General features: G+C 40.7%; 1 protein-coding gene across 9 annotated transcripts in view; it reads left to right on the plus strand.

Annotated features, from left to right (window-relative positions):
* Positions 1-3,308: 3,308 nt before the first annotated feature.
* LOC113649052 (male-specific lethal 3 homolog) overlaps positions 3,309-17,106 on the plus strand; it is an 86,097-nt gene continuing 72,299 nt past the window's right edge. The window contains exons 1-12 of one of the 9 annotated variants that reach the window (XM_047802986.1): positions 3,313-3,620; positions 4,708-4,790; positions 5,794-5,889; positions 6,159-6,256; positions 7,253-7,347; positions 7,989-8,117; positions 8,426-8,586; positions 10,977-11,135; positions 11,316-11,629; positions 11,777-11,886; positions 14,768-14,867; positions 16,449-16,533. In XM_047802986.1, coding sequence (XP_047658942.1) covers positions 3,522-3,620; positions 4,708-4,790; positions 5,794-5,889; positions 6,159-6,256; positions 7,253-7,347; positions 7,989-8,117; positions 8,426-8,586; positions 10,977-11,135; positions 11,316-11,629; positions 11,777-11,886; positions 14,768-14,867; positions 16,449-16,533 — 1,529 coding nt within the window. In that variant the 5' untranslated portion in view covers positions 3,313-3,521. Of the gene's footprint in view, positions 3,621-4,707; positions 4,791-5,793; positions 5,890-6,158; positions 6,257-7,252; positions 7,348-7,988; positions 8,118-8,425; positions 8,587-10,976; positions 11,136-11,315; positions 11,630-11,776; positions 11,887-12,404; positions 12,511-13,183; positions 13,434-14,767; positions 14,868-16,448; positions 16,534-17,106 lie in introns of those variants that run through there. The other 8 variants (XM_047802988.1, XM_047802990.1, XM_027156209.2 and 5 more) reach the window with 8 other exon arrangements.

Genomic DNA, 17,106 nt, shown 5'->3' on the forward strand with positions numbered 1-17,106 from the left:
GGTTGGCACTCCGTCCAGGGTGTATCCTGCATTGATGGCCGATGACGCCTGAGATAGGCACAGGCTCCCCGTGACCCGAGAAGTTCGGATAAAGCGGTAGAAAATGAATGAATGAATGAATGAATGAATGAATGAATGAAATGTTATTAGGTGGTTTGTACCCCTCTCTTTGCATGTGATACACACACAAGTACAGATTCTCTAATACATTGTTTCTCCTTCCTTTATAGTTCTCCTTCTTTATAGTAAATGCATTTAACATCTTTTTCTATCTTCAGAGCAGCTCTAAGGTTCCTCACAGACCGACACATCATGGCGAGTTTTCTTTTCTAAAGTTTTCTGTTTAGGCCTCACATCTTGTTATCAGATGCAATCATGTATCATGTTGAATGTCCTGCAGTTCAATTTATTTGTACATCAATAAAAGCCCATAGCTTTGTTTTTTTTTGTTTTTTTGCGTTTAAAAACCACCAGGGACGCAAAATACAAGTGCACTCAGTAGACCTGTATTAATAATCTGAGGTGATAATAACAAGAACAATATGAAATCGTCTCTTTTCTTTTTCTATCTTTCTTTCTTTCTTTCTTTCTTTCTTTTTTCTTTCTCACTTTCCCAAAGAGCTATCTGTCTGTGTGTGTAAACTCACACAGAGTTGAAGCTATGCCAAAAGACTCTATATTTAGAAAGGAATGCGCAGCTTTAAGCCGACTGAACATATTTAATCAGAAACATGTTTTCTTTTTTCTTTTTTTTTTCTTTTTGGATGTAAAGGGTGTGTAAGGGAAGAAGCTTTCAGGATGTGCTTATTAATGCTTATACTATACAGTATACAGTGTGTGTGTGTGTGTGTGTGTGTGTGTGTGTGTGTGTGTGTGTGTGTGTGTGTGTGTGTGTGTGTGTGTGTGTGTGTGTGTGTGTGTGTGTGTGTGCGTGTCCACACAAGCTCAAAACTGTCACACTCTATATAAAGTTTACATAAGAACAAACTCATGACTTGTGTTCTTTGGCAATTAGTTGAATTGATATAGAAATGTATATACAGACACTGTACTTACTTTTTGATTTTGTGCATTCATGCACACAGACACACACACAGGCAGCACATAAACATATGCATGCAAGCATAGACACACACTCATACACACAGCACACACAGGCAGCACATAAACATATGAATGCACGCATACACACATGTACCACACACATACACACGTACAACACACACACACACACAGACCCCTGCACACTCACATATGCTACATGGATGCACATAAGTACGCACACAGAAACACACACACAGGATCTTCAAAAGCATTCGATCATTGGCAGAAACAAACCGAAGCCCTAGAAGCCAAACACCATTACGACTTTGTTTGGAAGCTAATCTGAGGACATGAGACCAAAATCTAAACTCTGACCACATGCTGGAACTTTAAATAATCAATAAAAAATAATAGAAAGGTCCTTTTTACTGTAACTAGATTTACAAACTACTCAAATCATCTACTACCATATCATTTTTTACTGTGTTTATTCTAAGTAAGAAATGACAGTTGCACAATTTGGGTCACATTGGAAGAAAAGCTGTCATGTTGATAAATGAGAATATGATCATTCAAAATGGAATTCTTTTTTCTTCAGCTTTATGTTTGTTTGATAAGATAATGAGTAATAAAATCCAAAACATGAATATTCACTTATGTTCACATGTGTTATGTGTTTAATATGTCGTTTCAGAGTTTGTAGAGGTTACACATAAAGGTGGGGAAAAAAGAACAAAAACATCCAAAGAAGATTCTGGAGGTGGAAACTTTCTACCAGTGCATTCATTCATGCTTGTTTTGTATTCATCTGTGCTGTCTGGTGGTTTTGTTAGTGGGTTAACAAATGGTTCAGTGTTTGTTTCATATGTATCATATATCTATTTTCTGTACCACTTATCCTACACAGGATCTTGTGGAACCTGGAGCCTATCCCAGGAGACTCGGGGCACAGCAAAGACCACAGTTGCTCACACACTCATAACAATTCATGCATTAAGGACAATGAAGAGATACCAGTCAGCCTACAGCACTGTCTTTAGACTGGGGGAGGAAAGCAAAGTACCTGGAGGAAACCCCTGAAGCAGAGGGAAAAACATGCGACTCCCCACACACACACACACACACACACACACACACACACACACACACACACACACACACACACAAACACACACACACAATTGGGTATCGAAATTCAGAGGTGTGAGCCAAACAATATTTAGGTTCGAGAAGTAAAGTTCATTTGAGGGAATAAAGGTTATTGTTGCACTAAGATACATGTGGATAAAAAGGAATGAATGTATAGAGCGACCTCTTGTGGATGAAACGCAGAACCTCAGGAATTTATACGTCTCAAAATATTCTAAACATTTTATACACACCCTCACTGTCACAAGCATAACAACACGCAAACACCATAATCAACAATATACAACATACAAGAAACTTTAATAAATAAATAATAAATAAATAAATAATAAATAAATAATAAATAAAACTTTAATAAATCTATCCATAATTATTGACACCCTTAAAAATGTTATATATATATATGTATATATATATATATATACATATATATATATATATATATATATATATATATATATATATATATATATATATATATATATATACTGTATTTGTACCTTACAGTTAATATCTTATGGGCAGTCTTGAATAACCGACATTTGTTGTTGTTTTAATATAATTCACATTTAACATTTTTAAACAGAGTGAATTACTATAGAATATGTACAAATTTATGAGGAATAAAAATGACAAATTGTATTTATTTTTAAATGATTAAAGTAAAGTAAAAACATTAAACATTAAAGTAACTAATCGTATTTTTCCGGATACATACAACAGAAATATTTATTTATTTACTTACTTACTTACTTATTAAAACATCATTATACATAAAGTAGCTCATATTGTGCTAAAGTATCTATAACTCTGAAATAAACATTTCCATTCCACTGAACGATATAAATAAATACTTGTAAACTATAGTGTAGTATATTTTATTTAATTTTTTTTTTACAAAACATGCAGAAACAAACTTTTAAAACCAAAATCAACAACATTGTTGGATGTCGTAATACACAACTAATCATCATAAATAAATAGATAGATAGATAGATAGATAGATAGATAGATAGATAGATAGATAGATAGATAGATAGATAGATAGATAGATCTAAATGAATGAATGAATAAATAAATAAATAAATAAATAAATAAATAGCAGTTATCGTTAGTCTTGTTTACATTCCAGCAACTTCCTGATCTTTTGACGTCACGTCATTCTACGGGTCCCCGGATGGACCATCTTCGTTCTGTTCCCGCGTTTAGGCACGGTAACACAGCGCGCGCGCTCTCTGTAGATTTTCCTTTTGGCGAACAGAACGGCAGGGAATGGGTTAAGGAGCGGGGGTCTGGATTCCTCCTCTCCTGATCGCCATGACGAACAAATGAACTCTCGGGGAATGAAATTTAAATTCCATAAAGGAGAAAAAGTTCTCTGCTTTGAACCGGATCCATCTAAGGCCAAAGTGCTGTACGATGCAAAGGTAACTTTATGGCGGAAATGTGCACGTGCGCACTGTTTTAGTTAGCATGGGTCCTGTGATTCCTGCTTCCTGGTTGGTGTGTTGTGGTAGCAAGTGCGTGTTACTTGATTTCACGAGTTTGATTGTTTTGAACGCGGGTTTCTGCGTCCGGTAGCGTGTTTACTCCGTCATGCGGGATGCAGTGACTTAGTAAAGTTGCGACGTCATTCTTCTCATGAAGTTATTCTCTTTATCGAGCAACGCGTCTCTTTGCTTTGGTTTGGTTGCGTGTTTGTTTGGGGTGTAATTGAGCCGAATAACTCCGCTAGCCTGCATTCGGTTCCTTATCTAAACTACCGCGAGGCCTTTTCCGTGTGTGCGCGAGACATTAGTGCACTTCTGCTCAGCAGCGCACGCGCACACAAGGATGGGAAGATAAACAAATAAACAAACAAACTCGTACAATGACTCGATAGAGTTAAAACCATATAAACATATACTTTTTATTTATTTATTCTGTTTTAATAATTAACATACGACGATCAGTTAGCACAGATGTGTGTATATTTATGTAAATTTATCCTAATTTGTGCTTTAAAACGCTTCTAATAGTTTCTTGGTGCGTTAATTGAACGCTGCACAACAATAATAAAATAAATCAATCAACAAAAACAGCCACACTGACTCGTAACAGTGCACTACATCATAAATATGTTGTTTAGCGTTCTACATAGATACAACTTCTATGATTTGGGAAGAATGAATATTTATATTATTTTATAGTGACCAAAGTTTTCTGATTCTTTTCCCTCCTAAATAGATATTGGCACGTTTTACACTATAAGGATATGTTAGGAATATACTCAACAATATCGATAGCTAGCTCAAAGTTAGCTGTACGCCTAATTGCAAAACAATCCGTGACCGACTTCGTTGCGGTTGTAATTAGTAAACAGTAGATGCACAGAGCTCGTGAAGGAAGCATCAGGATCCGTTTGGCTGAGGCAGCTCGATGACGTCACTCGAAAGCGCTGTGTTTTGTATAGCAGGCAGCAGCCGTCTGGGATTCTATCGCAATCCTAATACACAAACCGCCCGTGTTTTGTAGGTGGTGGATATCATAGTGGAAAAGGATGAAAAAGGAAAGCGGATACCTAAATATCTGATTCACTTCAACGGCTGGAACCGAAGGTAAGAAACACAAACGCTGCATGGCAGCTGTGTTAGCCGTTAGCATGTTAGCCATCAGGCCGGCTTCCAAACACACTGGTGCTAATCGAGGCTAAGCTACATAGCATGAAGTCAAATAGCTTTGGCTCGGTTGCTAGGCAAAACCTGGAGTAAAATATAAAATGTAAAAACTATACGAGTGAGCTACATTTTACATTTACATTACATTTCTGTCATTTAGCAGACACCTTTATGTCAAGTCAAGAAGCTTTTATTGTCATTTCAACCATATATAGCTGTTACAGTACACAGTGAAATGAGACAACGTTTCTCCAGGATCAGGGTGTTACATAAAACAAAGACAGGGCTAGGACTTAGTAAGTAGTCTTAGCCACATAAAGTGCAACTGTGCAAACAGTGCAGGACAAGACAGTCCAGACAGTGCAGGACAAGACAGTCCAGACAGTGCAGGACAAGACAGTCCAGACAGTGCAGGACAAGACAGTCCAGACAGTGCAGGACAAGACAGACCAGACAGTGCAGGACAAAAGACAGTGCAAACAAAAAGTCAAGAGGGATCAAGAGTTCAAAATATCAAGAGTGACTTACAATTTGATAAAATTTATACATCTGAGCAAAAATGGTGGACCTGGGATTCGAACTGATGACCATCTGATCAGTAGTCCAACGCCTTAACCACTAGGTTAAAGCAAGGGCAAAAGAGAAAAAAAGGAGGGTTGTTTCACTTTATTTTTCCAAAAGCAAGATAATATTTTGTTGTTGTTAATTAAGAATATATTTTTAATTAATATTAAATTCATTAATATTCTAAAATTCTGTGAAGACTTCCATAAAAGTGAAAGATCTACCACCTCTCGCCTTAACCACTAGGCTACCACATACCATATAACTCCATAGCTCTATGAGCCGGAGTTCAGTAAGTTTCTCCTGTTCTGACACACTGGGATTAGATCCGCTTCCCTTCTCCACAATGTTACTAACTGTGGTAATGTTTATTCCACAGCTGGGATCGCTGGGCTGCAGAGGATCATGTGCTCCGAGATTCCGAGGACAACCGCAAGTTGCAGCGTAAACTGGCTCGGAAAGCTTTGGCTCGAATGTGCGTTTGGTTTAATGCTGGTGTTTTTACATAGATTGCTAAGTAGTTTAAAACAAACAACTCTCAGCCACACAGGCAGGTTGTTTACACTGAACACAAATACGTTCACGTGCCAAAAATGAATTTAATTGTTGTTTGTGTTTTCTTAGTTATTTGCATTCACACTTAATTCAAAGCAGAACAAGTGTAAAACATCATCAGATAATTCACGTCAAACTACAAACCAAATGTCTTGTTTTTTTTTGTTTGTTTGTTTTTGTTTTTTACAGGAGGAGAAAAGGATGGAGGAAGAGACGTTGTCGTTTGCCAGGTGTTAACTCCGTGTTAAAAAGCTTACCTGAAGAAGAAAAGGAGGAGAGCGATGATCGTAAGTTTTACCACCTGTTTTCTTAACGTTTAGAAGTCTTTTTTTCCCCCCACTATTTTCACACAAAGCCTCAGATAATTCAATTCAAGTTTATTTGTATAGCGCGTTTTACAATAGACATTGTCTCAAAGCAGCTTTACAGAACATAAACATAGAGCAGAAGGTAAACATAAGGAATAATAAAAGAAATAATGAACAATAAAAGAAAAAGGATTAACAGAATAAAAAATTCAAGATTATTATTAGATATTTATAGTTCATAATTATTTATGTATTTATCCCCCTATGAGCAAGTCTGAGGTGACTCAGGCAGCAGTGGCAAGGAAAAACTCCCTTAAATTGGTAAAGGAAGAAACCTTGAGAGGAACCGGACTCAAGGGGGAACCCATCCTCATATGGGTGACACTGGGGATGTGATTGTAATATACAGTCAGATAAATGTTGTATTGGTGTAAGGGTCATGGACTTCGGATCTCCTTAGTATCACAGGGTCTAACTGGAGATGTCTCAGGATTCTTAGAGTCGGCCTCGGTTCAGTGGAGGTCCAAAGGCTTCGTCCCACAGAGGACGTTGGGAGCTGGTACAGTGTCTGGATGCCTCGGGATAGGTACAAAGAGAGAAGCAGTGGAAAGGGATTAACATATCTGCTGTTCATAAAAATGTGCAGGTCTGATGTACTGGTGCATGATATTATGGGATGTATTATGTGTACGCCTGACTAAAGAGATGAGTTTTTAATCTACATTTAAACTGGGAAAGTGTGTCTGAGCCCCGAACACTATCAGGAAGACTATTCCAAAGTTTGGGAGCTAAAGAAGACACTAGTGGCTTGTTTAGGATTTGCATCATTCAGGTCCTATTCACCTAAAAAGATATCTGCATATCACCTGGGTTAGCAGTTCCAGAGAAATCCCTCTGTCTCTTATAATTCTCTGTAATGTATCCAATTCTTTTCTTACCTGAACTCTGTCATATTTCTCTGAATCTCCTGAACAGCTTTGATTTCATCATCTGAAGACGGCGACGAGGACAATTCAGACCCAGAGACTTTAAAAAGCGAGAGCGAGTCATCTGAGGATTTTGATGAAATGGTACGTGTGTGTTTTTTAATTATTGTGTGTGTACAATGCTGTTGATAAGTTGTCTTTGTTAACTGTTAGAAAGCACCTTACCTAAAGGTCAATGAAACAATTAGCTGGTCCTCCACATATTTATTTATTTATTTTATTATTTTGGTGATTGTTGTGGCCAAAACGCTTGATTGTGCAGCATCTTTAATTTAATAATTTTCATTTTATTATTTATTTTATTTTTTAGATCAAATCCAAAATATTTGAAATAAAAAATAGGGGACTATTAAAAAAAAAAACACAATCTCTGTCTCAAAGCCAATACAACAAATTCTAGAGCTACACAGAAACCTATCTGAATAAGTGTTAAATAAACACCAAAATAAAATAAATCTACTTACAGAATGCTTTACCATAAAAAAGCCTGGTCTGTGAGATGTTTCTCAGATTTGATTATTCAGTAGCGCTGATACAGTGAATAATAATAATAATGGAAGAAATCCAAGAGCTAAAGCAACTTTCAGTATGGTTCTTAAAATATTTTCTTTTTCACATTCGTTGCTTGTTTGATAATATTTTATTCATATATTATGCATATATATTGAAAAGTATTTATTCATATTTTTTTTTTAAATATGTATATTTAATTTTTTTCCTTATAGAAAGAAGAGCAGGAGGTGCACCCAAAAAGGGAGAATGAGGAGAAGAGCATCACAATCAACATCGACATCCCTGATGTGCTGAAGAAGAAGCTGGAGGATGACTGCTACTACGTCAACAAGAGGAAAAAGGTCAACGACAGCATATGTAGACATGTTAGGTCTTTATGTAATAATGTAACCACCCCTGAGGTGTTTTATTTCCCCAGTCAGAACAGCATTGTGTTTATTGTGTTCCATAGTGGAAAAAAGCATTTCAGTCCAGGACTCAGGTGACCTTGTCGGCCTCAAAGGGGTTTAAACGTATTCTGATACTGTATTATAATTTTGTAGAGTGAGGAGGAAGCCAACATGGATCTGTTAAAGAGAGTGAAACCCAGGCAAGGCAGCTCTGCTCATGTGTCTCTTGTACATGTGAATCTTCTCGTGTTTGTTTGTAGCTGGTGAAGCTGCCATGCCAGATGAACATAGTAAACATCCTCGAGTCCTACGTGAAACACTTCACTATAAACGCTGCTTTTTCTGCCAACGAGCGCTTTCGGCTTCCTCAGAGCTCCACGCAGTCCAGCATGAGCCCACACTACGTACCGCCCGAGAAGAAGTAAGTAAAACTAGTGCGGTGTGGAAACAAATGGGGTTCTGAGCACAGGACCGAGGATGTGCTGTGTGTGGATCCACTGATCAATATTATACATAAACGTGCTTTAGGAGATTGTATCCAACCCTGAATTTAGTCGCACAGTACAGATAAAGTAATAGTACAAAACAATGGGAATTGTGCATTGAGGCTGCTAAAAAACACATTACAGCGAAGCCAAAGTGACTCTGCTAAATGCACAGCGGTGCGGCTAAAAAGAAACACACTACGGCGACGCTGCAAAAAACAAAACACACTACGGCGACGCTGCAAAAAACAAAACACACTACGGCGACGCTGCAAAAAACAAAACACACTACGGCGACGCTGCAAAAAACAAAACACACTACGGCGACGCTGCAAAAAAAAACAAAACACACTACGGCGACGCTGCAAAAAAAAAACAAAACACACTACGGCGACGCTGCAAAAAAAAAAAACACACTACGGCGACGCTGCAAAAAAAAAAACACACTACGGCGACGCTGCAAAAAAAAAACACTACGGCGACGCTGCAAAAAAAAAAAACACACTACGGCGACGCTGCAAAAAAAAAAAACACACTACGGCGACGCTGCAAAAAAAAAAAACACAATACGGCGACGCTGCAAAAAAAAAAAACACACAACGGCGACGCTGAAAAAAAAAAAACACACTACGGCGACGCTGCAAAAAAAAAAAAACACTACGGCGACGCTGCAAAAAAAAAAAAACACACTACGGCGACGCTGCAAAAAAAAAAAACACAACGGCGACGCTGCAAAAAAACACTGGCGACGCTGCAAAAAAAAAAAAAACACTACGGCGAGGCTGAAAAAAAAACACACTACGGCGACGCTGCAAAAAAAAAAAACACACTACGGCGACGCTGCAAAAAAAAAACACACTACGGCGACGCTGCAAAAAAAAAACACACTACGGCGACGCTGCAAAAAAAAAAACACACTACGGCGACGCTGCAAAAAAACACTGGCGACGCTGCAAAAAAACAAAAACACTACGGCGACGCTGCAAAAAAAAAAACACACAACGGCGACGCTGCAAAAAAACACTGGCGACGCTGCAAAAAAAAAAAAAACTACGGCGACGCTGCAAAAAAAAAAAACACTACGGCGACGCTGCAAAAAAAAAAACACTACGGCGACGCTGCAAAAAAAAAACACACTACGGCGACGCTGCAAAAAAAAAAACACACACTACGGCGACGCTGCAAAAAAAAAAACACTACGGCGACGCTGCAAAAAAAAACACACTACGGCGACGCTGCACAAAAACACACTACGGCGACGCTGCACAAAAACACACTACGGCGACGCTGCAAAAAAAAAAACACACTACGGCGACGCTGCACAAAAACACACTACGGCGACGCTGCACAAAAACACACTACGGCGACGCTGCACAAAAACACACTACGGCGACGCTGCACAAAAACACACTACGGCGACGCTGCAAAGAACACACTACGGCGACGCTGCAAAAAAAAAAAAAACACAACGGCGACGCTGCAAAAAAAAAAACACACTACGGCGACGCTGCAAAAAAAAACACACTACGGCGACGCTGCAAAAAAAAAAAAACACACAACGGCGACGCAGCAAAAAAAAAACCACACTACGGCGACGCTGCAAAAAAAAAACACACTACGGCGACGCTGCAAAAAAAAAAAACACACTACGGCGACGCTGCAAAAAAAAAAACACAAGAAGGCGAAGCTGAAAAAAAAAAAACACACAAAGGCGACGCTGCAAAAAAAAAAACACACTACGGCGACGCTGCAAAAAAAAAACACACTACGGCGACGCTGCAAAAAAACACTGGCGACGCTGCAAAAAAACAAAAACACTACGGCGACGCTGCAAAAAAAAAACACACTACAGCGACGCTGCAAAAAAAAACAACACACACACTACGGCGACGCTGCAAAAAAACACTGGCGACGCTGCAAAAAAAAAAAACACTACGGCGACGCTGCAAAAAAGAAATTTCCAGGGACGCTGCAAAAAAAAACAAAACACTACGGCGACACTGCAAAAAAACGCTACAGCGAACACCACGGTGACTTCCAAGTTCTTCCACACTACATTGAATCTGCTAAAAGCACACTATAGCGAACACACTACAAAACACTACAGCGACGCTGCTTATAAACACAGCACAGCAAACACACTCCAGCGACGTCACTAAAAAACACACTGCGGCGGCGACAGTATTAAGAACCGTATAAAGTGTTCACATTTCCTGTCCGTGTTCCGTTGTGATTATTTTACACACAGCTGTCTGTAATTGTACCGAGTGACTGCTTTGAGAACGTTAAGAGGACAAAAGTAATCTCGCGCCGTCTCCACCCACAGCGAGGAGCTCTGTAAGGAAATGGTGGACGGCTTGAGGATCACCTTCGACTTCACCTTACCCGTGATCCTCCTGTACCCTAACGAGCAGGCCCAGTTCAAGAAGGTCAGCTCGTCCAAGTTCTTCCAGCCAATCGGAGATGCTGCCGGATGTTCTACCAGGTGACGTCGTTGGTAGAGGAAATGATTAATGATCTCAGTTAACTGACTAGCTTGTTGCTAACAGAGACCTTTTTTTTTTACCTGCTTCGTAAATGCCAGAAATGAGCCAAATGAGCTCAAATTCCTTTGTGGCACCAAACAGGAAGTTGTCATTAACTGTGATTCCTGGCGATGTTACAGGTCTCTCGGCGAGCGCTCCCCAAGTCCCAGCCTGAACCCTTCCACTCCTCAGTCTACGGACGGTTACTCTACTCACAACGAGACGTCCGTCTCACCCGTGATCACAGCAACAACACCGAAGCGCCGCCGCTGCACCAATCCCGACACGGACAACACGCACTCCCTCAGACGCTCCACGCGCAACACTTCGGGTGGAGAGAAGAGTGCTGAGGGGGGAGGAGGAGGAGGCAGCAGTAACACCTCACCTCAACCCAAACGCAGGCTCACTGAAGTCCCGACTCCACTGCCCAAGTTCTTCCTCAACCTGGAGAAGCGTGAGTGAACCTTCATCTTCATCTGTGCTGCTGGAAAAGTAGCAAAATCACACACAACCTGTGTAAATTTGGATGTTTCCTGACATTTTGTGACTTAACGTCTAAACGGTTTCAGTTAGTGAGGTACTTATGTATTCATTTGAACAGGAACACCGGTCCACAGCGGCTCGTCCTCACCGCTTCCCCTCACACCGAGTAAAGACGGCAGTGGCGTGTTCTCAGGGCTCGAGAGTCACCGGAGCAACGAACTGAATGAGGTGAGCTTTAAATCCAACTGCTGAGCCAAACTTTCTCTTCTAATGCAGGACATTGTATTATTAGTGGCACTAATGTTGTTCTTTCTAGTTTTTGGTTTGTGTGGATTTTGGGTTGTTTATTTATTTATTTATTTGGTCTTGCCTTATTTGTGTTTTTATTGTTATTTTAAATTTTTGTTTTGTTTGTGCTTTTTTGTGACTTGCTTTGTTTATTTACTTTTTGTTTATTGTTTGTTTTTCTCCCCTGTTTTGGTGTGTGTGCATGTGCTTTTGTACTAAATACCTTAAGTATTGTGATTGCCATAATTCTTTCTTCATGGTCCGTGAATTGTTTTATTTTGTGGTTTATTTATTAGTTTTATTTGTTTGTTTGTTTGTTTATTTATCTAATTATTTTTTGTGGTCATTTTTGCTACATTAACACCATGCATCCATACTCTGATTTATTATTATTATTTTTTAATGATATTTATTTGTTTTTGTTTACTTATTTATTTTTGTTTGTTTTTTTATTTCAGAATACAGCTTAAACACCAGACCTGCGGCTATTTCTGCAGATAAATTGCTCTGTTTTCTCAAGTGTAAAAGCCATTTTCAAACCGTAAAGCCGTCCTGTGCGTCATAGAAAAGTGTGTGTGTGTTTTTGTGTTTGTGTGTTTGTGTGAGCGACCCTGTGTGTGAAAGTGACTCGTTCCAGTGATTGCTTCACTTGGTCACAGTTGGTATAACATTGGAGAAAAGCTTGTTGTGGTCCGAAGACGGGGCCGAATGCATAGGTGTTGTAAATGAAACAAGAAAAAAAAAACACGTTCCTTAAACACCAACACTGTTTGTATAGTCTACAGTTCATGAGCAGGAGGTTTGGGGGAAATAAAAAGCTTGTAATGCCGTAACCCTTCACCAAGGAAGTCAAAAATGGATCCTGGGTACAGATCAGTATCAGAAATACAAGCAGTCAGAACACGCAGAAAAACTAACAAAAAAAAAAAACAGCTACTATGTGCATAGTGGAGGTGTTACAGAATACGGCTAGGTTTCATTTTATCAGCTTTTTAATTGCAAAAATATTTTCTGGAAAGCTGTAAAAGGATCCCAGAATTTTGGCACAGAGGATCTCATTCTGTCTTTCTAAATTAAATTATTTATTATTATTATTATTATTATTAATATTATTATTATTATTATTATTGCAGTTGATTTGAACCTTTCAGAAGTCTTGATGGTATGTATTTTTTTTCAGCAGGAGCCTATATATAGAATTATGTGCCTGTTTTAATGCTATGATTTCATTTCGCAGTCACCTTCAAACGTCTCACCTCGTATTAAAGAATCCCAAGAAAATACGATCTTGTGTCCACTAGATGGCAATAGATCTCTGCTAAGAGGAGGGGGTGTAAACTTTTGCACTTAACGGTTACGCAAGATGAGCGAGTGTAGAGAGAAATCCAAGACTGTCACAAAACACGACGGAAGAAGCGCCGAACCCGGACATCTGCCACACCGACCCATCCAAATGTGGGCAATTAAACCTGTTTACATACAACAAAGTCTGGCACTCCAGACATCAAGCTTTCACTGAAGAAGCTGCTTCGTCTCTAAACTACCGCTTTAACAGGAAGAGGCTGTTTGATTGATTGATGCTGCATAAAGCTAAACAACGCCCAAGCCATATGACGTCATGGTGACTTGTTTTTTTTTTTGTTTGTTTGTTTGTTTCTTTTTGTTTTGTTCTTTCTTCCCCATACAGTCCTGGCACGGTGGAAATTGCTCTTGCTGAGTCACAGTCTTACTGTACTGTACACTTACTGTAAGCTGAAGCCTGTACAATTACCAAGCACGAACATCATATCCTATTTCACTCACTTAACTAATCAGCCAATCACGTGGCAGCGGCTCAGTGCATGACATCATACGTACAGATGCCCACCCACAGCTCCAGCTAATCCTCACATGAACCATCAGCTTACTAGCGAAGAAACATAAACATCCAGCGAGCAGCAGTGCTGTGGACCGAAAGATTTGACTGTCGTGATGAATAACGGCTAAAAAAAAAAAAGGTCATTCTCGTGGTATTGGCCGGTTTACGGACGCTAAGTTCTGAAGCATGAAGGTTACGTTTTGTGAGTTGTGATGTGAATAAAAATACGTTCCCTTACAAGCCTGGCATGTTCTCAAGAAACCACCAAACTTTCCCATGTCTGTAAATGTTAAGGATCTTAAAGGAAACCCTGATTATTAAAGGGGGGCACGGTGGCTTAGTGGTTAGCACGTTTGCCTCACACCTCCAGGGTTGGGGTTCAATTCCCACCTCCGCCTTGTGTGTATGGAGTTTACATGTTCTCCCCGTGCCTCGGGGGTTTCCTCCGGGTACTCCGGTTTCCTCCCCCGGTCCAAAGACATGCATGGTAGGTTGATTGGCATCTCTTGAAAAAAATGTCCGTAGTGTGTGAGTGAATGAGAGTGTGTGTGTGTGCCCTGTGATGGGTTGGCACTCCGTCCATGGTGTATCCTGCCTCGATAGGCACAGGCTCCCCGTGACCCGAGGTAGTTCGGATAAGCGGTAGAAAACGAATGAATGATTATTAATGACAGAGTTTGAGACGATTCTCCTTACTTCATCGTATCAGCAGTGACGTGCTTTTAACGTTTACTACTTGCTCCAGTGTGGAACCAGTATGAATACACCACTTCTCCCAGTACTCTTTCTTTTCTTTAGTCAACAACAGTGCTGTGTTTAGGCTGCGTGCCAGCTTCAGACTTGGCGATCAGGATAAAATTGTTCAGCCACGTATTTGTCCCGTGAGCTCTTTCAGTCCGTATTCGATCCGTATCCGTCTGTTCGTTATCTGAGAGACTCAACGCCGCCCTTTTCCCAATGCAGGTGCTGAGTTGGCGTCTGATGCCCGACAACTACCCCCTGAGCGATCAGCCTCCCCCTCCGTCCTACTTGTACGGCTCGCAGCATCTCCTCCGCCTGTTCGGTGAGTCCTGTTAGTCGGCTCGCTCTTATCCTTGATTCACTTTCACACCTCACTTGATTCACCTGAATTCGATACATATATAAAATCCCCGGTTTCGGGTAAAAGAGTCTGCCGTCTGTTCTCTGAATGTAATAAACAGGGCGGTTTTTTATTCCCGGCTGGTCGGACAGCGTTATCTGCACTGTATAGAAAATATACCTGTACGTATTATAAAATTAGCATCAGCTCATCCATCACCTCGAGCGCCGACTCTTCCGTGCACTTTGCTTAATGTGCCTCGCCTCGTGTCGGACATATCAGTAAGATAAGAGTCCAAGCCTTCATAAGTGGAACACTAGGGATATATAGCATGCATTAGAAGTTCTAAAGTGCTAAAGCTAACGCATCCGGCGTTTCTATACACTCCTGAATCCTGCTCGAATTTCACAGTCTAGACTAGATCAAGGCGAGCGTCTTCGTTCGAAGCGAAAAAAATTAAGCTCAGATAATTACGGCTGCGTCTCAATCAGCTCTCTAGTCTCCTAGGCGGCGAATCAGGATCTAGTGTGCAGGAGTTAAGGCACAGGTAAGACGCTGGGTCACTACACACTCGCACACCGGCTGTCAGAGCTTTTGTTTTTCTCAGTCATATAAACGTGAAAGTTTAATCACACAGGTTTCAGTCATGGGGCCTGAGGTAGGATTGTAGGCGGCCTAGTGCAAGTCTGTCAACACTTAAGTCCTTACTCAAACTGGCTGAGTATAGAACTCAAAATAAGTGATGATTAGAAATCGTCGGCTGAGAGTTTGTCCTACTTTTTTTTCTTTTCCCTTTATTTGTCTCTCTCTCACTCACTCACTCACTCTCCTGCTCTTTCTATCACACTTTTTCTATCACTCTCTCTCACTCCGTCTCTTCCACACTCTCTCTCTCTCTCTCTCTCTCTCACTCCCTCTCACACTCTCATACTCCGTCTCTCACTCCTTCTCACTTTCCCTCTCCCTCTCTCTCTCTCTCTCTCACACACACACACACTCTCTCCCTCTCACACTCCCTCTCACACTCCCTCTCTCTCCCTCACTCCCTCTCTTCCTCACTTTCCCTCTCTCTCTTTCACACACACACTCTCTCCCTCTCTTCCTCACTTTCCCTCTCTCCCTCTCTCTCTCTTTCACACACACACTCTCTCCCTCTCACACTCCCTCTCTCTCCCTCACTCCCTCTTTCTCTCTCTCTCTCTTTCACACACACACTCCCTCTCTCCCTCTTTCTCTCTCTCTCTCTTTCACACACACACTCTCCCTCACTCCCTCTCTTCCTCTCCCTCACACTCCCTCTCTCCCTCACACTCTCTCTCTCTCTCTCTCTCTCTCTCTCTCTCTCTCTCTTTCACACACACACTCTCTCCCTCTCACACTTCCTCTCTCTCTCTTTCACACACACACACACTCTCTCTCTCGCTCTCTCCCTCTCACACTCCCTCTAGAGACTAAGAGTCTCTCTGAGCAGTGCACTGACTAGTCCTGTAGGACCTGATTGAGACGCACTAGATGCTGGTAGTGTCACGTATAACCTTGAACTCTCTGCCTTCTCCCTTGCAGTGAAGCTTCCTGAGATCCTGGGGAAGATGCACATGCCTGAGAAGAATCTAAGGGCCTTGGTGAAGCACTTGGAGCTTTTTCTCAGGTAAAATTCACTCTACTGCCAGTCTGAAGGTTGGAATGTGGTGTCAGAACCCACGGTCATGTGGTGCACTGCACTTAGCAGGGATTGTGCAAAGAGGTTAGAGGTATAAATTTCTTTGTTTTTTTTTTTTTAAACCTTTCTTAATTTTACAGGAACTGGCAACTTTCTGTATTGAGCATAACAGCCACATTATACACCTCTATAGTGTTAACTTTCACTTCATTATGTTAAGCAGGATTTGTGTAAGATGCTTTTTTTCTTCCTCTTTTCTTCCTTCCTTCACTTATATTAAATCCTCCTCAGCAGTTCAGCCCCAAGTCGCACTTCATTGCCGAGTTGATAAGCTCATGCTGGAGCAGATGGCAGTGGACACAAATGACTGTACTTCCTGTAGACACCTCAATCAATCCAACCGAGGGAAAAGATTTGTTTTCACCGATTTTAAACGATAGCTGGGGATTTTCACATCTGGGTAGACAGATATTACGAGACGAGGGCGAGCGGCGGGACGAGTTTGTGTGAGTCTTTAGCTCAGTGAGAGAGGCAGAGATTTGGCCAGTACCTGAAGGACAA

Source organism: Tachysurus fulvidraco, chromosome 18 (assembly GCF_022655615.1).
Source record: "Tachysurus fulvidraco isolate hzauxx_2018 chromosome 18, HZAU_PFXX_2.0, whole genome shotgun sequence".
NCBI lineage: Eukaryota > Metazoa > Chordata > Actinopteri > Siluriformes > Bagridae > Tachysurus > Tachysurus fulvidraco.